Source organism: Sabethes cyaneus, chromosome 1, assembly GCF_943734655.1.
Source record: "Sabethes cyaneus chromosome 1, idSabCyanKW18_F2, whole genome shotgun sequence".
In the NCBI taxonomy this organism is placed as follows: domain Eukaryota; kingdom Metazoa; phylum Arthropoda; class Insecta; order Diptera; family Culicidae; genus Sabethes; species Sabethes cyaneus.
In genome coordinates, this window is record NC_071353.1 from 98,937,702 (window position 1) to 98,963,033 (window position 25,332).

General features: G+C 42.4%; 1 protein-coding gene across 1 annotated transcript in view; it reads right to left on the reverse strand.

The window, feature by feature from the left end:
* Positions 1-2,831: 2,831 nt before the first annotated feature.
* Positions 2,832-25,332, reverse strand: part of LOC128742125 (glutathione hydrolase 1 proenzyme-like) — an 86,793-nt gene continuing 64,292 nt past the window's right edge. The window contains exons 4-6 of the mRNA XM_053838353.1: positions 15,464-16,252; positions 14,984-15,409; positions 2,832-3,535 (exon numbers count right to left, since the gene is read on the reverse strand). Of these exons, the coding sequence (XP_053694328.1) occupies positions 3,022-3,535; positions 14,984-15,409; positions 15,464-16,252 (1,729 nt within the window). The 3' untranslated portion in view covers positions 2,832-3,021. The remainder of the gene's footprint in view (positions 3,536-14,983; positions 15,410-15,463; positions 16,253-25,332) is intronic.

A 25,332-nucleotide genomic window follows, 5' to 3' on the forward strand; every position in this document is an offset into this window, starting at 1 on the left:
TGATAAAATGTAGGTGATCTTATGTAAAATTTTCCGGAGAACCGCATGGTGCCCACCGCTTTCCTGTTTGTCCTCGGGAAGTGCCCCATTTTGCTCATTTTCCCCTATTTTTAACATTTTTTACCCTTTTTGGACTATACCAAGCCAGGCTTTGAAAAAACAGAACATGGAAAACCTAATTATTTTGTGTAAAGCCCTCAGAATTGAATAGGCCCTCAGAATTGAATAGGGTTGACCCCGTTTAGTTTAGAGCGAGATAATCGCTTCGAAGCTCATAGACTTCAGCTTCTGAAGCAGCGAAACGGTCGCTACGTAGCTATGGAAATACGCGCAACTTTTTACAGGTTAAGTTTTTACTAACCTTAATACAACAGATATACCGGAACGTCCAGATTGGCTTAAAAACATTCAAATGTTGATACAAGAATTTGTCTTAGAAAATACCGTAGTTGAATACATCATTTGCCACACTTCTTTATTATTTTGCAATTTATAAATGACCAGTTTTAGGATCTGGTAGTACTCTAAACGGAAGTTCCGTAGTGTGGAGCATGAACGAATGCTCTACAGTATAATGTATTCATTCTTACTGACTCAAAATGAGATGGCAGCAGCAAATTTCGTTTTATTTCATCTATTACTTTTGACGTGAAAAAATAATCTCACTGCGATCTGGAATATCTCTGGGAAAATGGATCCAAAATTTGCTTATATATTTTTTCGTTGAAGGTCAATCTAAGGTGGTTCTTTGAAGATAGGTTGTATAAAAATCGATCAAAAAATAGTAAAGATAGAGCCAAAAGTGTAACGGCAAGTACACTAATTTTTGAAGTCCCGGCGGGAACGTAAAGGTTAAAGTAGGTATGCAATAAGACCGAACCTACACAATTGTGTAGGTATGAAAAACAATGTGCATAAGTAAGTTGTAAAAGTTATTTCGCGTAAATTTTTAATTACATCAATTAGAAATACTTATTACCAATAATTTTTTATCTAAGCAATTTCGAAATACGGATCCAATAAGAAAATACGACAGATAAAACTTTTTGCTGTTTTCACAAGATTTTGAAGACTAGACAATAATTAATCCAAACACAAAAGAAAACTTCTTTTCGGCTATTTTCTATTTTTTTACGAGTTACGATGTTTACACAAGGGATTGGCGCCATATATGTAAAAGTACGACGTTTAGAAAGGAAAGGAATTTTTTTTAAAAGTAGTCATGTCTCACCTGCACAATTGTGAGGGCTCGGGCTTAAAGGGATATGGGGAAATTTGACCTTGAAATTTCACATACATTTCCACTATTAAGCGTAGAAAAGGTTGTTATAAATATTGCTGGACATTTTATCTACCCGACATATTAACAGTTATGTTTCATTCAGTAGTATAGTGGCTATTAGCATCTGGAATCTTTCATTCAAATGTTACACTCCTATTGTCGTTTTCACAAAGTGCTACCCGGTATAAAATTAAAAAGACGTTCTACCTTTTACGTCGAAAGAAAGCAATTCATCAAATAATTCCACGCAGTTCTATTGCTGAATTTTGAGTGCTTTCCGTTGCTTTCTTTTTAATAGATATGTGAACGAATACTTGATTTTAAAATCTGTGCTTTGAGCACCTGGTCAGCTTGACGGAAATTTCTTAGGACTTTTGAATCATCGTCACGTTATCGTTACTCTCGTCAAATGCATTGTTCCATCGGTGTTTCTGGGCTCTGATGTTTTGTGTTACCGGAACAAACTCGTGAGATGTGACACAGTTTACCGCATAAGTTACATGTTTATTCCTTGTTACTAAAGTCAATTTCAAAATGAAACACGCTTCCGCAACTCTAGCATCGGGTATCCATTACTTTACTCACGTTTTTTTTTGGAGTTCACTGCGGAATCAATTACTCTCGTGAAAATTTGTGCGTCTGTTTCCACCTTGTTAGTTACCACCAATGTTATTATTTTGTGGGCTGAACGATTCACTTAATCCTGAAGCAATAGCGACAACGGTAGCCACTTGATGGGCAAGGCTCTGTTGAAAATCGTCTTCCTTAAACTTACCAACTTTCCAGTCTTTCACTGAATCGATGAGATTTTTAAGTGAACGCTGACTTACTCAAATTCTATGAGTCAGAGTGTGAACCCGTCCTCATGAATAGCCCTTTTATTGAGTGTGCAACTAGTGTAGAGATGCATTTTCAATTTCCTTTGCAATACCGTAGTTGCACAACCTTGCAGTGGCTTTAATAAATAATAATAAACTGAAAGCTAGCTTCATTTGAAGACTAGCTCGTAATCGAAAGACTGCTGGGCTGTGTCAATACCATAGGGTCTTGATCCAAAATACTCAGTTATGCGAGCAATCGCGTTTGAAAACGGACCCTCATGTTCCTCTGCCATATTTGTTGTTATCACTCTGTACTCTTAAAAATTTCCAACAATCTTGGCCTTGCTTCAATCTTGAATAGTGCCATTTAGAATTTTAAATGAATTTCAGAGTATGAACGGTAAAGATTATACTAAAAGAAAACTGAGAAAGATTTGGATCAAGGTGCGAGTTATATGAAAATTACGGAAGTCAGCATCGAATTCTTTAAAATTGGGAATACCTAAAATAAAATTTGAGCACATGGCGAGTTCGGATTTGACGAAAAATGAAAATTTCGGGTCGGGTCCGGTTCTAACTGAAAATAAAATTTCGGGTTCGGGTTTGAAAAAAAAATTATTTCGAGTTCGGATTTGTAAAATATGAAACCAGACCATACATGATGATTAAAGCTAGAGGTTATTATAGTAAATAGTACAAACTAAAGTTTATTGCGTATGGACTAGATTTTGCTGCATTTTTGACAAAATATTCATTCATCTACAGCATTCATCGCCATTTCTCTTTAGAATAATGATTTTACATTCTGTACTAATACTAATAAAGTATTTTTCCAACGAGATTTTTTGATTATTCTACAATAAAGACTCATTAGCCTTAGTCTTAATTCTAAGTTTTAAAGACTCATTGGTCTTTGAATTAAAAAACTAGTTCAGCGCTGCCTCCTCTTCGCGGATCAAAAGCAACGGACACCTTGTCCGAAGCGTCCTTTGCAATTGCAGTCGCAGCAGCGAACCCAGCGTCTGGACCTTTCTCCTTTACAATGTGACCTCGCTGTCGTAATCCTTCCAAGATTTTCTCATCAAAGCCTGGTTCGTAGTCCACGAACATTGGTGCCAGTTGATGATGAAGCCGTTTGGCTGACATGGTAGTGTCAAGATCTTCTCCGAAAAAGAAATATCGCATGAGTAGTGTTACAATGGCGCTTGTTATACGTGACCCGCCCGCTCCACCTACAACCATCTGTACTCCAGTTTGATTGTTTGTCACGATTGTTGGAGCCATTGATGACAAAGGACGCTTGCCTGGAACGATATAATTCGTTGGTGACGGTGGTAGGCCGTAAGTATTAGCACCACCAGGTGAGGAAAAATCATCCATTTCATCGTTAAGGATAATTCCAGTGGACCGGGATCGAATTTTGGCTCCTAGTCTGAAACAAAGTAGATTGGCACTGGTGAATAAAATACGAGCTTGATTGCATATTGAATGATTATGTGAATTCAATCAAACTGTCCTGCAGCGTACAGTGTGACTGATTTGAGGTGATACAATAAATGTCATCTGTATCTTTGGATGTATTGTTGATGGAGCTCTCAAAATGGCATGGTAACAGTTTATTGTATTACTAACAAGCGTAAAAAAGTATTAGTAAAAATCTTTGTATGTGTTGCGAATGCAACAGACAGACGATTTTCCGGTTCTTTAACAACGTAACTCTTTTTATTTACTACAGCTATAGACGCTGTTAAAAAATCCCTATGGTGTATAATATAACAATAATTAGCTTTCCATGTAATTCTTTCATGTTTTACTATTGGTTTTGATTTCATAATAATCTAATTTTTAAATCACTTACGTTTAGTGTCTTTTTCCAATTTGTTATTTGTAATTAGTTTAGCTCAATTCCGCTTAATTATTTTTAAAGATCCTGACCGTTCTCTTTCCGTACTGTAGGCTTAGTATCTGTTTAGATGATAATTAGGATATAAATTTTTACCAAACCTCGCATGCATTTTAGCAACGCAATCACCTTTGAGAAACAACGATGTACGAAACAACGTATCGTTTGTAGCACAGAACGGTTTTAGAAAACTATCTTAAAATCAACTAATTAATAGTTTTAAGAAAAATTTTAATTTTAGTAGTTTTAAGGCAAAAAATCGGCACTTTTACTAGTTTTAGGGTTCACTTTTTTTTCTCGCTATCGAAACGCTCTTTCTTTATTTACTTCTGGCCTGTCATTTTCTCTGCTTCAGTTCGATCCCACTGGTTCGCTGACGTTATGGAAGAATTACGGCTTCAACGTAATGTTGACGAAGGTGCGTCGCAACGAAAGATTGTGACACTCCCCCCGGTACTTCTAGGTCTAGGGTCCGACGATGTACATCAATTCGCACCGACGTCTAACACTGCTAGCTTCACCGCTGGCCTTTCGAATACTCCATGTTCAGTCTGCACAACTGCGCGTCGCACCTGTCCATCTTTGGAGCGGACTGCACGAACCACACGACCCTTCGGCCAACAGTTCCTTGGCAGAGTGTTGTCTACAATAACGACAATGTCTCCTACAGTGATCGGTTTGGTTCGGTTGAACCACTTTGTCCTCCGTGTGAGTGTGGGCAGGAACTCAGCTATCCACCGACGCCAAAATCGGTTGGCATATACCTGGGACATCTTCCAGGTGTGTTTCAAGGCGTAGCTGCTGTCGTCGTATGCGATCGGGGGCTTAGAACCGTCTGACGACCCTATCAGGAGATCATTCGGTGTGAGCGCTTGAGAAAACTCATTGTTTAGTGGTAATTCTGTCAGAGGTCGGGAGTTAATGATAAGCTCGATTTCAGTGAGTGTGTTCTTCAGTATTTCGTCAGTGGGTGTTCGAGTGACTTGCAGGTGCTTCAGGACTTTCTTCACAGATTGAACGAGGCGTTCCCAGACTCCGCCGAAATGAGGTGATGCGGGTGGATTGAACGACCATTTCGTATCAGCGGTGACGAAATATTCTATCAATTTGTCCTGGTTTACTTGCTGTAAGGCTTCCTTCAGTTCACGGCTGGCTCCGATAAAGTTGGTGCCGCGATCGCTAACTATCTGCACCGGCATACCTCTCCTGGCGATGAAGTTTCGGATGGCAAGGATGCACGAGTCGGTGGTAAGACTGTGTGCGACTTCAAGATGAACCGCTCGTACAGTTAAACAAGTCACTAATACGCCCCATCGTTTTTCGGTCCTCCTACCAACGGCCACGTGCATTGGCCCGAAATAGTCGATACCGACGTAGGAGAAGGGACGACAGAATGCTTGTAAACGCTCGGACGGTAGACCTGACATCTCTGGGGCTTCCGGCTTCGCTCGTTGAATCTTGCAGAGTTGGCATCGTTCTCGAACGCGCTTGTAGGCCGATTTCAGTCCTGGAACGTAAAATCTGCGTCGGACCTCGTTAAGCGTGGTCTGGTGATTCAAGTGGCAGAACTTCTGGTGAATATTGGCGATAATAAGGTCTGTGACTGGATGCCGCTTAGGCAGCAGGATTGGATGTTTTGTACACTCGTCCACATACGCACATTCGTCTATGCGACCTTTCATTCGCAATAATCCATCTCCACCGATGAATGGACTAAGTTTGTACAGCGAACTACTCTTCGGCAAAACGTTCTTCCACGGCAATGGCTTTGGCTTCTGCAGTAGGGTTTTCTCTTTAGCAAACTCTGTCTCTTGAACCGACTTGAAGATAGCTAACTGCGCCTTCTCAAGTTCTTCTTGCGTTAGAGGTCCAGTGACGATGGGTTCCTTTGACAACTTCCGCTGTAGATTCGACGGAAATCGTTGAACGAAGGCTACATGTCGTTGTAGTCGCTTCCACTTCGAGAAATCTTCCCAGCGGAATAGAGCGCGTTCCACAGAATGGTGCAGTACATTCAGTGCTGACCGCTTCTCCTCTGCGGTGTGCTCAAATTTGAACTCGGCGGCAGGCCATCTTTTTGTTGGTCCCCACAGGAACTCAGGGCCACGGAACCAGCGGCTGGTAGGAGTGAGATCCGGCAGCGTCTGCCATTTCGTTGCATCGTCAGCGACGTTTAGCTTTGTCGGGACCCAGTTCCATTCGGAAGGCTCCGTCAATTCCAACATTTCACTGATCCGCACCGCAACGAACTGGTTAAATTTCCGATGGTCGGAATTCAGCCAACAGAGGACATTTCGTGAATCCGTCCAGAAATATTTTTGCACAAACTTCAGTTTATGTGTCTGTATAATGTCGCTCGCTAGGCGAGCTCCAATGACTGCTGCTTGCAGTTCTAGTCTAGGAATCGACACGAATCGCAACGGAGCTACCCTCGTTTTCGCACGGATGAGCGCACATTCTACTTCACCGTCTTCTTCGAACCGCAGATATGCAACTGCAGCAAAACCATTCTCCGACGCATCTACGAATACATGCAGCTGGACCACATTCTGCTCACGTAAGCTCGTCTTCGTCCGATAACATCTTGGCACGCTGACCGATTCCACTTGCGGAAGAACGCGTAACCACGTCTGCCACTTCTTAAACTGCTCGTTCTGGATAGGATCGTCCCAACTTACACCACTGCGCCAAATTTCCTGTTGTAGTATCTTCAGGAACATTAGGAAGTGCGCCAGTAGTCCCAACGGATCGTAGACTGTCATCAGCGTGCTTAGAATCTGCCTTTTCGTTGGAACGATGTTACCTTGCAGTAGTTCGGCGTTGATTCTCGGAGATACCTTGAAGGTGAACGTATCGGTCGCAGTACACCACCACAAGCCGAGAACTTTCTCCGTCGCCATCTCACTTGACAGATTCAAACTCTTTTCGCCGGCAGTTGCTTCCAGTTCCCGCAGCACTCGTTTCGAGTTCGACAGCCAGTTCCGTATTTCGAAACCCGCCTCCGCGTGGACATACCGGATATCTTTCGCCAGCTGTAGCGCCTCTTCTTCTGTCTCTACACTGGAAAGCATGTCGTCGACGTAATGCTCGTTCACTATCGCTTCGACTGCCCTCGGGAACTGTTCCTGGAACCGCTGCGCATTGTAGTTTTTTACATATTGCGCACAGCTTGGTGAACACGTCGCTCCGAAGGTCATTACTTTCGTAACGTAGACATCTGGACTGCGGTTTTGCTCTCCGTTCCGCCATAGAAATCTCAAACACTGTTGATCAAACCGGTTCATCAAGATCTGAAGAAACATTTCTCGAATATCACCTGAAATGGCAATGCGGAACTCCCGGAAGCGCTGTAGTACAGATACTAATGAGGTGACTTGATCCGGTCCCGTTAGCAGGAATGAATTTAGTGAAACTCCCGAGACTTTAGCGGCTGCGTCCCAAACTAAGCGCATCTTTTTTGGCTTGTTGGGATTGACTACCGGAAAGATAGGAAGATACCAAACTCGATCGAATTTCTCGGTCAATTGGTTTGCCGTCAGCTTCTCTACGTATCCGGATCGTTCGTAATCGCGGATCTTCTCCTTCACCGATTCAGCCAGTTCAGGGTCTCGCTGCATACGCTTCTCCAAGCAGACCAGTCGTCTCATCGCCATCGATTTGCTGTCTGGTAGACGAACATCGTCACACCGCCAAAGCAATCCGGTTTCCACTCTCTTCCCTTTTATACGCGTTAAAGATTTCAGCAGCTGTTCTGCTCGCTCATCATCTTTTGAAAGAAGCGGTTTAGCTGAACGCACTATTCCAAGGCTATCTAATGAGAAATAGGCCTTTATTGTGTTATGCAGCTCTGTGTCGCTTCGCTCACAACACGGGCAAGCATGAAGGCTGTGATGGCCTGTAAAGTTTGTCATTGCCGGAACAGGTGCCGAACAAGGCCCGAAGATTGTCCATCCTAGACGGGTTCTTGTAGCTATTGGCTCATGTTTTGCGCCTTCTCTGCTATCCAAAGCATGTCCCAGATGACAGTTATCTATCCCTATGAGGAGTCTAGGCCGAACATTGTGGTACGAATCACCCGGCAGCTCTCTTAGATGGTTATATTTAAGTGTTAATTCATCCATCTTGAGAGTCTGTCGAGGTAAAGCGAGGCTTTCAACCGTATGCACCTTTGGGATCCAATACGATTTCGCGTCATTTATTCCTGAGATCTCCAGCGCTAGTTTCACGGATTCTGCTTCTTGCCGTTGATGATCGGCTGTCCACCCTAAGCACAGTGGATAAGATTCTCCATTGAGACCTAACTCTTTCAGAAGGCCATGTTCCATCAGGGTAACTGAAGAACCATCATCCAAAAAGGCGTATGTACGAACAGAGCTCCCGCGTCCGTGAATCAGTACTGGAATGTATCTAAACAACACTCTACCTACGTTGCTTACGTGAGCGTTGCAGCTTCCATAACCGGTCTCAACGTCCGCCTGTGACGTTGAAGGCTGAGGATTTAGATATCGCGGGTATCTAGAATCGTCGTGTAACAATTTATGGTGCATGTAAGAGCAACCATTCTTTCCACAAGCTTCCCTCACCGTACACGCTCCAAAATGTTTTGAGAGACATTTGCGACACAGCTTATTATTTTTGACAGCTGTCCAGCGAGCCCCGATGTCCATATCACCAAATTTTGCACAAGAACTAGGATTGCGACATTCTTCGCTGCATATTAAACACCTTTTCCGCGATGTTGCTCCAGAAGACATCGGCGAGCAAGAGGCTGGACTTGATTCACGGTGTAAGTACACTTCCTCCTTCCTGCTTCTCCTGTCAGATTTACCAGTATAATCGCCGAACGACGAAGGAACCGTCACCACGCATGCTGCTTCAACTAGTGTTTCAAGCCAGCTACTAAAGTCCGAAAGAGTAACCGCGTTTAGTGTTTGCCGATGTCTTGCCCAGTCAAGCTTGATAGTCGGCGGCAATCTTTCCACAAGCTCTTGGAGAAGCGCAACGTTGCACAGATGTTCGTTTAATCCACAAGCTACAATCGTTGCACACATATTCTGCACTGCAACTCCGAAATCGATCAAGGTCCCAAGTTTCTCCGTCTTGGGCGCTGACATTTCTCGTATCTTAGAGACCAGTGAATGGACGATCACTTCTGGTCGTCCAAATAACGTACGTAGCGTTTTAATAACACCTTCGAGGCCAGTTGGGTATAGTAATCTACTTCGCACCGCTTCAAGAGCCTTTCCTTTTAAGCTGCGCTGAAGTCGAAGTAAATTCTCTTCATCACTGAAGCCACACATCCTGGTGGAATTCTCATAAGTAGCAATGAATAGCGGCCACTCCTCTGGGTTACCGGAGAAAGCGGGAAGCTCTTTTGCTACTGCTTGCCGCGCAGCGAGTTGGCTTTTGCTGAGCTCGTGAAGAGAGGTCGCAGACTGTTCATACGACTGTTGATTGCCGGAAGAAAGGTTCGCACGGAGATTTAAACCATCACTCATTGGAGCAGATCTGCTCATGCCGATTTCCATAGCCTGCAATCGCTCCTCAAGCCGCCTCGTTTCAAACTCCTGCTTTTTCGCCATATCTTGCAACTGCTTTTCCATCCGCGTTATTGCCGAACATACATCATCTGCAACACGAGATTCAGTTCCTAACGATGTTGAGTTAGCATTAGGAAGTACGATGGCAGGAACACTCAGCTCCTCCCGTATCTGCTGCTCTTTTCTCTCCAAATTCAGTAGATACTGGCGCTGTAGATCGCTTATTGCCTTTTCCATTTCAAGATCCTTCTTACGCAGTAACTCTTCATACGTATGCTGTTGCTGATCAAACCTAGCTTGCATTTGATCCATCATTCTTTGAAACCGTTGGACTTGATCGATTTGATGTTCTTGATCTGCAGTCGACTTTTTCCCTGCTCCACCCTGTACCGATGCCTCACGGGATGATGTGCCCTGAGCTGCACGCTTCGTTTCACACGACGAGCAACTCCAGTCTACATCTTCAATTCCTTCGTCGACACCTACGCACTTAAAGTGAAACCACCGACCGCAATCATCACAACTCACCATTAAGCTATTATCCGGATCATCACATATTCCACAACTCACACCCTGCCCTTTCGCGCGACTATTTTTTGGCATACTGAAGCTTCCCCGATCGCAAATAAACGGATTTTTTAAAATGTTGCGAATGCAACAGACAGACGATTTTCCGGTTCTTTAACAACGTAACTCTTTTTATTTACTACAGCTATAGACGCTGTTAAAAAATCCCTATGGTGTATAATATAACAATAATTAGCTTTCCATGTAATTCTTTCATGTTTTACTATTGGTTTTGATTTCATAATAATCTAATTTTTAAATCACTTACGTTTAGTGTCTTTTTCCAATTTGTTATTTGTAATTAGTTTAGCTCAATTCCGCTTAATTATTTTTAAAGATCCTGACCGTTCTCTTTCCGTACTGTAGGCTTAGTATCTGTTTAGATGATAATTAGGATATAAATTTTTACCAAACCTCGCATGCATTTTAGCAACGCAATCACCTTTGAGAAACAACGATGTACGAAACAACGTATCGTTTGTAGCACAGAACGGTTTTAGAAAACTATCTTAAAATCAACTAATTAATAGTTTTAAGAAAAATTTTAATTTTAGTAGTTTTAAGGCAAAAAATCGGCACTTTTACTAGTTTTAGGGTTCACTTTTTTTTCTCGCTATCGAAACGCTCTTTCTTTATTTACTTCTGGCCTGTCATTTTCTCTGCTTCAGTTCGATCCCACTGGTTCGCTGACGTTATGGAAGAATTACGGCTTCAACGTAATGTTGACGAAGGTGCGTCGCAACGAAAGATTGTGACAGTATGTCTAAACAACATATTCACGTTTTAAGGCAAAACAGGTGCTTGAAAATAATATTTCACTGCCGATACTTTACCCAACAGTTCTGTTCTACACAAATAATAGTCGCTCGGTTTTATCTATCTTGTGATATGCAAACCGTTAATCTCTTCCAGAAATTCTTATATATGTGGCATATGCCCTTTTAAAAAACAAATCGCGTTTAAATGTAACGAAGAGTAACGCTCTTGGCTGGTAAATGGTTGAATAATGCGCTCCAAAACTACCACGAAGTTCCACAGCCTCTTATTTAGCAACTCCTATCTCTACCACCTCGTTGTACCATCCGGGATACGTTCCTTAGTGGAAATCGGACAACCGGTGTAAACTAGGGTCGTATGCGGACAAAGAAGGGGGCACTCATGCGAAGGCTGAGTGTAAACTCTGCCTGTAAATGACGGATCTGGGTAGAAGCATGTTCGATGAACCTGAGCAGCGAATCCAAAGCCCCCAAAGGAGGATGGTTTTGATAGCTGTTATCCATGGCTAAAAGTAAAAACATGAATGGATAAACCCCTAATCCAAGGTATCATGCGACCCGTGCCGAGGAATGAATGGTGGGGGGGTTCTATAAATACTCAGCCTCAAACGGAGCCTGTAGAGTACCAGAGCGCCCTCCACAGTAATCAGCCCTTACCGCATCATGAGGAGCTCTGATGCGGCGGACTCTTCTTTCCCCTCAACTCGTGGGATTCTATATGAACAATCAAAATAATAAAACATTAACTTCAGTGAGCGCGGACGGATTAGATAATCCGTTCGCAAGAGGTATCCAGAGGTATCCAGAGCTCTCCGCCAATGGATACCAGTAGAAGCGTCAGCGTAAGCGGAAAGGGAAACTGTACACCTGTCGCTCCAACTGCATCTACGCCGGACGCAGCAAAGAACGTCGGCCCGTCGCTAATAAAAGCAGTGGCAGGAAAGAGAGACATGCTACCCAGAGTGGTAGCGGCGACTCATCAGCTCGATGTCATTATCGAGTTCGTGGCAGGTCGCAGCACCCTGGCGAAAGACCTGAAACAAAGTCTGCTCTAGCTTCGGAGCACCATGCGTGCTGTGCTGGCTGGTCTAAGGCCGTCGGTTGTGGCGGGCGACTTTAACGCTTGCGCGGTAGAGTGGAGAAATCGTCGCACGAACCATAGGGGCCGGATTCTGCTTTAAGCCCCACGAACTCGTGGGGTGATGCCTACAGGGTCGTAATGACAAAGACCAAGGGCGTGATGGCTCCCGCAGAGCGATCACCAGAGATGCTGGCGCGGATCATCGGAGGCCTCTTTCCTCGCCACAAGCCAAGGCCCTGGCCTCGGGCCGCTGAGTCTTCACACGGTCGACGTTCCAGTATCTCATCCGAACATCCAAAATAACGTAAGCGACGGCGGATTAGAGGTCGGGGAGGAAGTGACGGTTACGAACGAGGAACTCATTGAGATCGCTAAATCCCTAAAGGTGAGCAAGGCACCGGGGCCAGACGGAAACCCGAATTTGGCCATTAAAGCGGCTATTTTGGAGACTCCCGAATTATCCGGAGCAGTAATGAGTAGATGCCTGGAAGATGGCCACTTCCCGGACAGATGGAAGCGACAGAACCTGGTCCTATTGCCGAAATCGGGACCTCCGGGTGTCCCTCGTCATATGGGCTGATCTGCCGGCAAGGTGCTGGAGAGGGTTATCCTTAACAGACTCGTACAGTACACGGAGGTTACAAACGGTCTGTCAAGGAACCAATTCGGCTTCCGAAAAGGCAAATCTACGGTGGATGCCATCTTGTCTGTCACTAAGACAGTCTAGGTAGCAATCCAGCGCAACAGGACAGGTATCCGCTATTGCGCAGTTGTCACGCTTGACGTGAGAAATGCGTTTAATAGCGCTAGCTAGAACTCCATAACCAACTCGCATCGGAAAGTCCAAGTGCCGGTGTCGCTGTACAGGATCTGGAAAATTATTTCCAGAATCGTGTGCTATGCTACAACACAGAGGAGGGTCAGAAGTGCGTTCCAATCACCGCAGAGGTTCCGCAAGGTTCCATACTAGGCCCGGTGTTGTAGAACGTCATGTATGACGAGGTGTTTTAGCTAAAGTTCCCGGTAGGGGTTGTGATAGTTGGCTTTGCGGACGACATCACCTTGGAAGTCTACGGTGAATCTATCAGAGAAGTTGAGTTGACGGCTGCCCAGTCTATAAGCATTGTCGAAGATTGGATGCGATCCAGGAAACTGGAGCTAGCGCATCATGAAACGGAGGTTATCGTGGAGAACAACCGCAAGTCGGTACAGCAAGCAAATATCAGCGTCGGGGACTGCACTATTTCGTCAACGTGGTCCTTAAAACATCTGGGAGTCATGGTCGACGACAAGCTCAAGTTTGGGAGCCACGTCGACTATGTCTGCAAGAAGGCTTCCACAGCTATTTCGGCATTGTCTCGTATAATGTCTAATAGCTCTGCGGTATATGGCAGCAAGCAAAGGCTATTAGCCAACGTGGTCCAGTCCATACTTAGGTATGGCGAACCGGTGTGGTCATCGGCGTTAGGTACCAAAAGCTATCTAGCCAAGCTGGAAAGCACCTATCGTCTCATGTGCTTGAGAGTGGCGAGTGCGTATCGCACAGTTTCACATGACGCAATCTGCGTGTTAGCGGGTATGATGCCTATTGGCATCATCATCAGCGAGGACGTAGAGTGCTTCAACCAACGTGGAACTAGAGGCATACGGAGTACCACAAGATCGGCCTCGATGACCACATGGCAGTAGGCATGGTCTAATTCCACAAAAGGCCGGTGGACACATCGACTTATCCCGGAACTATTCAGGTGGGTCAACAGGCGCCACGGTGAAGTCAACTTCCACCTGACACAGATTCTGTCAGAGCATGGTTGTTTCAGACAGTATCTGCACAAGTTTGGGAATGCGGAGTCCCCCGCGAGTCCCGAATGCGTGGATGTTGAGGAAACTGTAGAACATGCTTTCTTCATATGCCCTCGTTTCGCGGGCGCGAGAAGCAACATGATGGCAGTGAGCAGACAGGACACTACTCCGGATAACTTCGTCCAAAGGATGTGTTCTAGCTCGGACGTCTGGGGAGCGGTCAATGCGGCAGCTACTTAGATTGTACTTGACCTACAAAACCGCTGGAGAGCCGATCAACGGCGAATAAACAGCTTAACTACCATAGTCCAGAAGTTATCTAAGCGAGTGCGTTAAGCACGCCCCATTAGGGGGGTCGAGATACTTAAACCCCACTCCCTGAGTTGTCTTCTCAGGTGTCTGATAGTACCGTATCTTCTAAGGTGCTCAGCAGATTTCCCTACTCGTTAAAAAAGAGTAACGCTCAATATGTTGAAAACAATAAATCGACGGCAGTGCCGTCTCTTGTAGTTTGGCTCTGCCAGCAAAAGGACGTGTTTCTTTTAGCTCCCTGCTTTTTGTTGCTATTATCTACAATGATCTTCTGGTTCTACAAGGTGTTTGATTTTCGTTCGGCCTTAATAGCAAACATTATTAAAAGGTAAAAGTTATACTTAAACAATATATTTGAATATACTTTAATATCAACTAGACTATCATCATAATATGTCTCTAAATACAGGTAATAGACTGCAAAATACCCGACGAGCAAATTTCATACAGCATGATAGAGCCACCAGAAGTCTCGGCCAAGCGCGATTTTCATTTTTTGGTCCTTCAGTTTATAACACTCTACCTAATGAAATAAAACAAATTACCAACATCGATCTGTATCTATACAAAGTTTAATTGAGCGTATCAGTCGTGCCTCAGAAAAATGAACCATAAATTAAATTTAACTTCTCTCTGCCACAGCTTAATTTAAATTACTTTCAGTTATAGTCATATTGGACCCCTTAATAAAGATATAATAAATTCCACTGGCCGCCCATTAAGTAGTTTTTGAATAATTTTATTAAAAAATCCTAATTTTTTCGTTTAGACTAACGCACAATCGATTTGAAAACAAGAATAATGCAATCTTTTAAACTTTTAAACGTTTCCAATCAGTCACACTGTATATTGTAAGTTTTTCGATGAATATCAATTATTTAAATGAAATGATACTTACAGGTAGTTGATGGTACCAGTAGCGGACACCGCATCGCCATTAGGGGCCAAAACCGAAACATGTGCTGTTCCCTGGTCTTCTATACTAGCGAATTCGGCACCATAGTACGTGTACTCGGAAAAGGTTTGATTGTCTACGATTTTACTGCGAACGAGAGCTGCAAAGTTTTCACTAGTCAAATTTTGTAGTAAACCGCCGAATCCATTTATAAATTTTGGATCGCCAGTGCGGGTTCGTAGTCCATAACCGAATTTGAAGCTTTCAACCACTCGGTGCCACGTAAGCGGGCTTTTAATATCCAAGTCTTCATAACCATCTAAAATATTGAGCATGAAGTTGACTAAGGGACCACTTCCAGGTAGGGGAAAAGAATGCACCTGATTTCCACCACGAATATTCAAATTTGATGCCGGTTCCCATTTTGGTCTGCAATTAAAAAAATGTATCATTCTTTTATTAATGATATGATTACTACCTTACTCGTAGTTGAAAAAGTCGTCTTCTGTTAGGATGCTATCAAAACCTTTCAGATCGTTCATGAGTTTCGGTAAAAGTGTACCATTTTTACTATATAAAGCATGCACTCCTTCACGAGCGATAATCTCCAAGCTGTCTGCTAAAGCCAAACGCTTAATAAATTCACCTTCTTTCCATGTCATATTATTCTCTGGGTTTATAAAAATTTCTCTAAGCGACGGTTCAGCCAAAATCGCATTCTGCGTTTTTCGGAGTATTCTGTCCAGGTAACCCGTTACCATGTGACCTTTACGGCATAAGTCAATAGTTGGTTGAACTAGTGTTGCCCAATCTAATTTTCCATAGCGTTGATGCAGCTCCCAATAACCTTTGAGTTCTCCTGGAACCGCTATAACAAGACCTCGTTTGTCTCGTATAGAATTATTCTCCACAGCAAACATGTCCTTTGAGGCTGCAGCAGGGGCAGTTTCTCTAGCATTTAGTGTTACAGCCTGACCATTATCGTGATCGTATAGGGTTAACAAGAAGCCGCCTCCAATGCCCATACTTTGTGGGCAGGTTACTCCTTCACAGAAGAGTGTAGCGATGGCGGAATCGGCAGCTGATCCTCCTCTACGTAGTATATCTGCTCCAATAGAAGCACATTCGTGGCCGTTCGCAACCACAGCGCCGACATGTTGACCACGATGCGCTTCGGGTAGCTTCAGACTATAGCACAGACCTCCGGTTAGTGCGATGATTAGTAGTAATGCAACTACGACAGCAGCGATTAATTTTTTCCTCCGAGGATTTCTGTGTGGCGAAAAATTAATAGGCGTCAGATCAGATATTGTGATGCAAAAATGTCAATGAAAGTTTGAAGAAAATGTTGATCCCGTTGCTACAAAAACATCATGCAGATGGACAATACGTGTCTTGGCCGGATAAAACATCATCGAATTATTTTAAGGGTCAGTCCCGGCGTAGTGGTTAGCATTCACGCCTCTCACGCCGAGGACCAGGGTTCAAATCCCAACCCCGCAGATGTCACGAATGACCCAAGCTGGGTAAAGTGGCTATAATCAAAACAAAAATCGCATTACGCCAAAACAACACAATCGATCCCATTTGTACCCAAAAACCACAACCCGATAAATTTGCCTCAGTGTCTCCCAATCAAAGATTTATTCGGGATTCTGAGCTCCTTGGTGTACAAAAATAACTGGAGAGCCAGAGTTGATTGGTAGAATCAAGAGATGCATTCACAATGTTGACACTTATTTTCAAAAAAGGACATCGGCTCGAGTGTAAAAACTATCGGGGTATTATATTATTCAATTCTACCCGTAAAAGGATTTGAGGCTGTTAGCGGAGTCCTTCGTTGGCGAGTACCAAGCTGGTTTTCGTGAGGGTCGCGCCACGACGGATCAGATGTTTACGCTGCATCAGTTACTAGACCAGTTCCGAGGTACAACTTGGAGGCTCATCATCTGTTTGTAGACTTTAAAGCGGCGTACGATTCAGTCAAACGAAATGAGCTGTGGCAGATTATGCTGAAATATGATTTCCCGACGAAACTAATTAGGTTAATTCGTACGACACTGGATGGGTCAAAATCATACGTCAGAATAGCGGGAGAGACTTCAACCGCTTTCGTGACGTTGAATGGACTGAAGTAAGGGGATGCATTCTCTAACCTGCTATTCCACATTGCCTCGGAAGATGCAATACGAAGAGTAAACCTGAAAAGGAACGGGACTATCATCACGAAGTCTCACATACTTCTTGGTTTTGTGGTGACGTATGAGAGGCCTTTAGGCCTTTTAAACGTAAAGCAGCGAGATTGGGATTTACCATTAACACCGCCAAAATGAAGTACACTCAAGTTTTTTTTATACGGTTTATTTTTACGATTTTTGAATTACCGCGGTTTTTTTGACGATTTTTGAATTAACACGGTTTTTATGACGATTTTTGAATTAATGCAGTTTTTTTATATCATTTTTCGAATTTACGCGGTTTTTGCGATGATTTTGAATTACGGCGGTTTTTTTGACGATTTTTGAATTAACATGGTTTTTTATGACGATTTTTGAATTAATGCAGTTTTTTACATCATTTTTTGAATTAACGCGGTTTCCCTACTAGCACAGTTGTTATAAACTAGTTGTGGTAACCGATTAATGACTGATTTCAGTCATAAATAGGTTGCGGCAACCAGAAGTGACAAAAGTGTGCTACTTGGGTTTTTCAATGATTTTGAATTACGGCGGTTTTTTACGTCGATTTTTGAATTAACACGGTTTATTTTATGACGATTTTTGAATTAACGCGATTTTTTTACAGCACGTATCCCCCGTGTAAAAAAAGACTGAGTGTACATGATTGCTGGCAGGAAACGTTTGAGTCCAAACGTCCCTGTTGGTGCCGAGGTGGAGCTGGATGGGGAACGATATGAAGTAGTTGAGGAATTCATATACCTTGGTACGCTCGTGACATGCGACAACGATGTACGCTACGAAGTGAAATGACAAATTGCACCCGCGAATCGGGCTTTCTACGGATTATGTAACCAGCTGAAGTCTCGTAATTTACAAATTTGCACAAAACCGGCGGTATACAGAACACTAATCCTTCCGGTGACCCTGTACGGACATGAATCATAGACGCTAACGGAAACTGACCGAAGAATGCTTGGAGTTTTTGAGCGTAAAATTCTGCGATCAATACTTGGTGGCAAAATGGAAAACGGAGCATGGCGCAGACGCATGAACCACGATTTGTATCGAGTATGCAGATATGCTGATATAGTGAAGGTAATACAATGTGGCAGATTGCAGTGAGCTGGGCACGTGGCCAGAATGCCCGACAAAAGTGTAGCCAAAGCTATTTTTAGCAGAAAACTAGGAAGCGGCCGTAGACTTCGAGGCAGACCCCGCACCCGATGGCTGTACGCTGTCGAGGACGACGCACGGTCAGCTGGTGTTCGAAGGGATTGGAGAATGGCCTAGGACCGACAGTACTGGAGGACCCTAATTCGCTATGCGGAGGATCGATGAAAGACCGTATTTAAGTAAAGTAAGTACTGTACATTTGGGCAAATCCATTTTTTTTACAACTTGACCTATCGAAATGTTAGGATTTTCATTATGACAGTACACGTTCACAAAGTCTTTTTCTTTACTCAACTCTCTCGTCGGGACATCGAAAAACAACTTAGAATCGTGCAGTCAACGGTGAGTCGTGTGATTAAACGTTACCACGAAACTCTGAGCATCGAACGAAAGAAGAAATGTGGTCAGAATGGATGTTCTATTAGTGATCAGGATCACAAGCGTGTCGTGAAAGTATTTAGGCGGAATCCCAGTGCTTCGGTCAGGGATGTGGTCAAAAAGTTGAAACTGCCCAAGTCTTCCGTTCAGAGAGCCAGGGGCCGGGAGGGTCTGCATACGTACAAAGTGTAGAAAGCTCCAAATCGTGACGAACAGCAAAATACGGTGGGAAAGTCACGGGCTCGGAAACTGTACACCCAGATGCTGACGAAGTCTCAATGTCTCATCTCAAACTTACTTCAAGGCCGACTTCAGGCAACTTTCGGGGCAACTGTTCTTTACCGCTCAGCACAAGTTTGATGTTCCAAAGCAGGAAGGAAGCACTGTAAACGGGCAAGTCTACCTCAAGGAGTATTTACAGAAGCGTTTGATTCCTGTCTTGTAGCAACACGAGGGCCCAACTATCTTCTAACCGAATCTTCCTTTCTGCCACTATTCAAAGGATGCTCTGGAGTGGTACGAAGCCAACGGGGTACTTTCGTATCCAAGGACATGAGCTCCCCCAACGCACCGGACATAAGGCCCATCGAAAAATACTGGGCTATAATTAAGTAGGCACTGCGGAAACAACCCATGAAGGTTAAATCTGAGGAAGACATGAAGAAAAAGTGGGTTTCGTTACAGAACCTTCTAAGTGGAGTTAAGTGCAAGGTGCGAGCATACGGTTATGGTATTGAAGTTGAATGAAATACATATGCCAAAACTTACTAATAGGTTATATTTTATTGTCTTAAAGTTTGAAAAGAATCGGTCAACTAGGTAATTTTCCACAGCGTTTTTTCCGTGATGCAATTTGATGTGGGACACCCTTTATAAGAGCACATTTAGCTATAGAATTCATAGCTGTTGAATTCCCTTACTTGAACGTATACACGGCAAAGTATGCGTCCGGTAATTGTCAGTAATCTTACATGGACGTGGACTTACAAGATAAATTAAAATCACAAACAAACAGATGAGACACTGACGTTAATTCCATCGTCCGTGCGAAGGCTGCTCAATTTTTAAAATGGCTTGGTTCGCAACACATGACCGCACTTGAGTACTTCGAGTGTTGACAAGAGCTAACATCGCTGCGGGCTCACGGTCGTGGACCCCACTGACAGCTGAAAAGTTAACTTGTGTGAGGCATAACTGTGATATATCTCGTTTACGCAATGTTAGTTTTTGTGTTGATCAAGAGATCTTCGGATACTTTGATTCAAATAAAACTAAAGTTCAAAGAACTACTACAAAGTCTAAATAGCATTGAAAAAACACTGGCAAATAGAATGTATCAGCTTTCTTGACAGACGTTTATGATTTGCGGATCGTAAAATTCGGGCTCAACTAGTTTATTCATAATGATTACAACCAAAATTTGTACGGAAATGAAGTGGGGAAGGCAATGAAGATGCGTCCAACATAGGTCTAGCCATCCCAAGTTCCTACCTAGCGCCTCCACGTGGAATGGGGTGCGATGCCGCGTGTCCCGGTCGCTTAATATCAAAATTGTGGCATTGGTCAGACAGCTGATCCACTCGGCCGTACATATATTATTTTAATTATTTGTTTCGTTCTAGCTAAATTAACACCTACTGCACAGAGGAAATATTGACCGTATTTTTTTTAATTTTTTTTTTATATTTTTTAATATAGATTGATATAAGTATACCTCCCAGTTGGTCTCGAGGTGTAATGCTGGCCTAAAAAGCCAGTCGTCGTATGTAGTGATGTCCGATTTTTTCAGTTAATCGATTAGTTAATAATCGATTACTTTTTAGGCGACCAATAATCGACATCGATTAATCGGCGCTGCATAATCGATTAATCGAAATAATCGATTGGTTATAACCTTCTAGCTCTTTCCAATCTTGCGTGTCGTCTCTTAGGTGGTTGTCTTTAAAATCGCTCATTCCCCAGACTAATTTGCCTGTCAAGCACATGACTTTACGACGGGACTGACGATTCAGCTTCGGCTAATTTCGCCAGGTTCCATCCGGTGAGCATTAGCAGGGTTTGTTTACTGTCGCGGTACCCTAACCTTTTTTCGGGGATAACGGCAGGTAACGCGATACGCGAACAGGCTTTTAGTGAAGGTTGTGTGTGGGATTGGACAATAGGGTTTGTCACCTTATTTATTTTGTAACCTCGTTACAGTCCCCGACACCAAAAAATAACTTTGCGTCCCGTAGTACTGTCCATTAGTGTTTTGGAATGTGCAGTCAGACTTAGGCTAGTTACATAGAAATTGAGGATACCGCATTTTTTGGTTTTTGTATAGAAAAAGACGAAGGGTATTACCCAGTTTTCTAAAAATTCCTTACAAAATTCCGTGTCTGACAGACTGACAAATTTCGAATTATCTTTTGACGGTGGCACGGTTAATATCTAGATTAAGTTTAGTTTGGTTTTTAGGCTTCAGCGTGGTATTTAAACCGGCCTACTGCGTGCAAAGTGGATGAATAAAAATAAAGCCTTGGGGTTAAACATCCTCTCTAAGATTTGACCCATCTTTAACGACAGACAAGATAACTGTCTAGTCGGGGCTATTGCAACAATCCTACTGACTCTATTTAGGAGCACCGGCTAGCTGAGATTTGAACATACGACTACTGGTTTCTTAGATCAGCATCGTACCTCGAAACCAACGAACTGGCTGATTGCGTGTGGTTAATTTAGAAGGTAAGCGCCTGCCACTGTAATAATTAAGTTTGTTAGAAATTGTCAAACAATAAAATTTTACATAATCCGGCATAATCGATCGGCCAGTTAATCGATTATCTAATAATCGGAACATAAAGCAATCGATTAAAAATTAATCGATTATTTTAGCGGATAATCGATTAGTTCGATTAATCGAGAAGTAATCGGACATCACTAGTCGTATGTTCGAATATTGACTGGGAGAGGCTGTTAGAGTCAAAAGGATCGTAGCAACTGGCCTTGCAATTGTCCTGTACTCTAGCAGCTGGCTGCGAAGTTTGTCGTATAAAAACAGAAGGTTAATTTTCGATAACGGAAGAATGTAGCACCTAGGCTTTGCTTTGCTTTTTACATTAATATAAGATGGAAACTCAAGTGATGCAACTATATTTGACTCAATAGACTGCTGGTGAGCTCGTTCTATTTTTATCTACATTTATTTGATTTCATTATATATCATGTGATTAAACTATATATCATTCATTAAATGATAAATTCAAGGGAGGGAAATACAGGGGCATCATATGAGTGGAAGACTGGAGGATGGAGTGAGTGGTCAACCGAAATCACTAGGAGGAAACTCCTGAAGGTCTGAAACAACATTTATGTTGGGGGTCAGTCCCGGCGTAGTGGTTAGCATTCACGCCTCTCACGGCGAGGACCCGGGTTCTAATCGCAACCCCGCAGAAGTCACGAATGACCCAAACTGGTTAAAGTGACTATAATCAAAACAAAAAAAAAAAAAAACATTTATGTTGCACTCTTCGAACAAACAAACCATTACGTGGGTTGAAGCTGGTGCAGCGAAATTGATTGTTATCTGGAAAGATGCTAATGCTGGAAGGAGACCTTTATAATCCGGAATGCGCATAAGTGTTTCTGTTTATGGGTCCGCCCAACCACTATTGGTCCTTCTGCAACAGTATTAGCGTGAAATTCATATGACAATCAAATTTGGATCTACTGTAACTCTACCCACATACACTGGTAGCACCTTGAACTAATGGTGGCTCATCCCCCATGCATGCATACATGATAACAACCAAAAGTTGTCCTATTCTGCAATTGTTAAATGCTAGCTTAAATTAAAGTTAAATTGTTAAAGCAAGAAAGAACTAACTCTGTATAAAAGATTTATTTATTTTTTGATCTAATTATTAGAGCATGCACTTAAAAACTGTCATCATCCACGATCCACGAAAATATTGGAGGGCATTCACCTTCAAAGTCATATTTGTTCTTCGATCAGCAGAACAAAATCCATCACGAGTAACGTTTGAAAAATCACCTAATATCTACACGTACGAATTATAAGTCCTGTATTATTTGAACACTGCCTGCTCGCCTTGGATCATAAGTAGCTGAAAGTTTATCATTGCGATCACGTATAATTGCTGTGGCTGCGGCGAAGCCGGCATCTGGTGCTGCTTGTTTCAATTGATGCCCTCGAGCAATTAATCCGTCGAGCACATTCTGGTTAAATCCCTGCTCGTACTCAATCGTCATCGGTGCCAACTGATGATGCAGTCTTTGTTGGTGAATTATAGTTTCCAACTCTTCTCCGAAGTACAGATGCCTCAGAATGACAAGCAGCGTTGCGGTAGTAATTTTTGAACCTCCGGCGCTTCCGGCGATAATTCGCACGTCACCTTTTTCATCAATTACTATGGTGGGACACATCGACGATAGTGGCCTTTTGCCCGGCACAATGTAATTAGAGGGAGATGCCCTCAAACCGTACGAGTTTACCGTTCCAGGGATTGAAAAATCGTCCATTTCGTCGTTTAATATGATGCCAGTAGATCGCGAACGGATCATTGCTCCTAATCTAAAAATATGAACAAATTTTATTTTTTAGCTGTTTTTCACTTGCAGCAATTACGTCCGGTATAAAAAAATGAATTCTTCTCTCAAACTCTCAGCTTGTTTTGCCTGTTGAAAATAAAATCCACTGTTGTGTATTAAAGAGAGTTAACTTCTTGGACCGGGTTTGTCAACCGATTGAATCAAATCTCATGAAATGTTTTATTGCCAATTGCAAGGAAAATTGTACCATCCAAAGTGCGTAATCACTCATAAAAGTGCTATTTTACATTAAATCGTTTCGGCATCTTCAGCGCACTTTTTCGTTACATTCCAAGCAATAAGTGCGCCGAAGAGACCGACACGATTTAAGCTAAAATAGCACTTTTATGAGCGGTTGCGCACTTATTGATAATTGATTGGACAATTTTCCTTCCAATAAGCAATAATGACACTAAAATGTATTGATGAAGATTAATTTGTTAATTGATAGTTTTTTTTTGTTGTAAATTAAAATTACACAAATGCATAAGAGATTTTATGTTTTTCGAGATGCTGAATCGAAAACTGGTTTCCATTTCTCCCCATCACGTGCCGTCAAAGAATCGTTCAAAAGTTTGTTCAAATAGCAACGTCTTCTTAATTGTTCTTCATAAGCCCATCATTGAATTACAACTAAGAATAATATTAACTGCAGTAATATACTTACTTATTTACCTTGTTATGCCAAATATACGTTCATTTTGTTATTAGGCTACTTTGGACAAGTATAGCAAATTACTTTTGATCCAGGAGTTTCATTTTTAAAAATGATTGATTTATTTATAAAGGATTGCGCTCCAGAATTTGTCTAAGTAATTTAACTAATTTTCATGAGATGTTGATCACAATTTGAAAAATAACATTGAAGTTAAGAGCTAACATATTTTGCTACGTATAATTTGCATGCATGCGACATTCTTCAAGTGTTATGGAAGCATTTTAGAAAAAAGTCTATGTAATGTAGTCTAGATTGTTTGACATCTGACAATCCAAGTGTGCAAATAAATTGGAAGAAAATAATGTAATAGGATACGTAGAAGTCAGCTGCAATAGTTTGCTTCCGAAACGCACTTAAGTCAATAAAAATTGTTTGTTAACCTTTTGTGGTGCTATAGGTGATTTGATCGTAAATCAAAAACGTCGTCGTGGTTAAACGTTATAAACTAAGCATTTTATTGCACTATAATACTATGATTCCAACCACTATTCTACTTTGGTTCTTTATAGTAGATTAGAGGTGGAATGAAAAATATGTATATGAAGCTTGTTCTATAACAGGTTCCTTGATATTTGGCATAAGAATTTACATTTTTCCTTCGAAAAGCTCTTGATCGAATGTTGCATTCGGCTTTCTTCTCTATTTTACAAATTAAGTTTAGAAATGTCAATCGAATTTGTTTTTTACATTTTTGAGAGTCTCATATCTTCAGAAACGTTGTGCCAGAAGAATGTTTCGATATCTGATCTCGTTGAAAAGTTATTGCAAAAACTATAGGGTTGCCACAAGGAAAGTTCATCGCTGTACGACACTTTAAAAGCATTCTCCTCTAGTCTAAACCATGTTATTTCATCGGACGAAACGTGCATCAACTGCATTTCTTTTTGCTATGATCCCTATTCAGTGAGCGATATGCTTATTAAATTCCTCAAAGCTGGGTCTACTTTAACAACTCGTTCCTCACTCCCAGTACTAATCCTATATTATAGCCATGTTGATTATATCTGTCCTTGCTCCTTGGCGTCATTCTTCCCGGTCATCCCGGTACCACACTTAAACTATAGGAGTGACTTTTGCACTGTCAAGAGGCTTCAACGGGGTAATTTAAAATTCAGCATGGGGGCCCTAAGAACAAACTCATGCTAAAGTAAAGTGACCAGATTTTTTTTGGACGAATGCGGGACGGCGGGGGCAATCTACTTCAGACTGAAAGCGAGGAGTTTAGGCTAAAAATAAATGCAACGGAGCCCAAATACATGAAAAGAAAAGGCTCAAACTGGCAAGTGCGCGAATCCCACGGACGGTATGCCGGT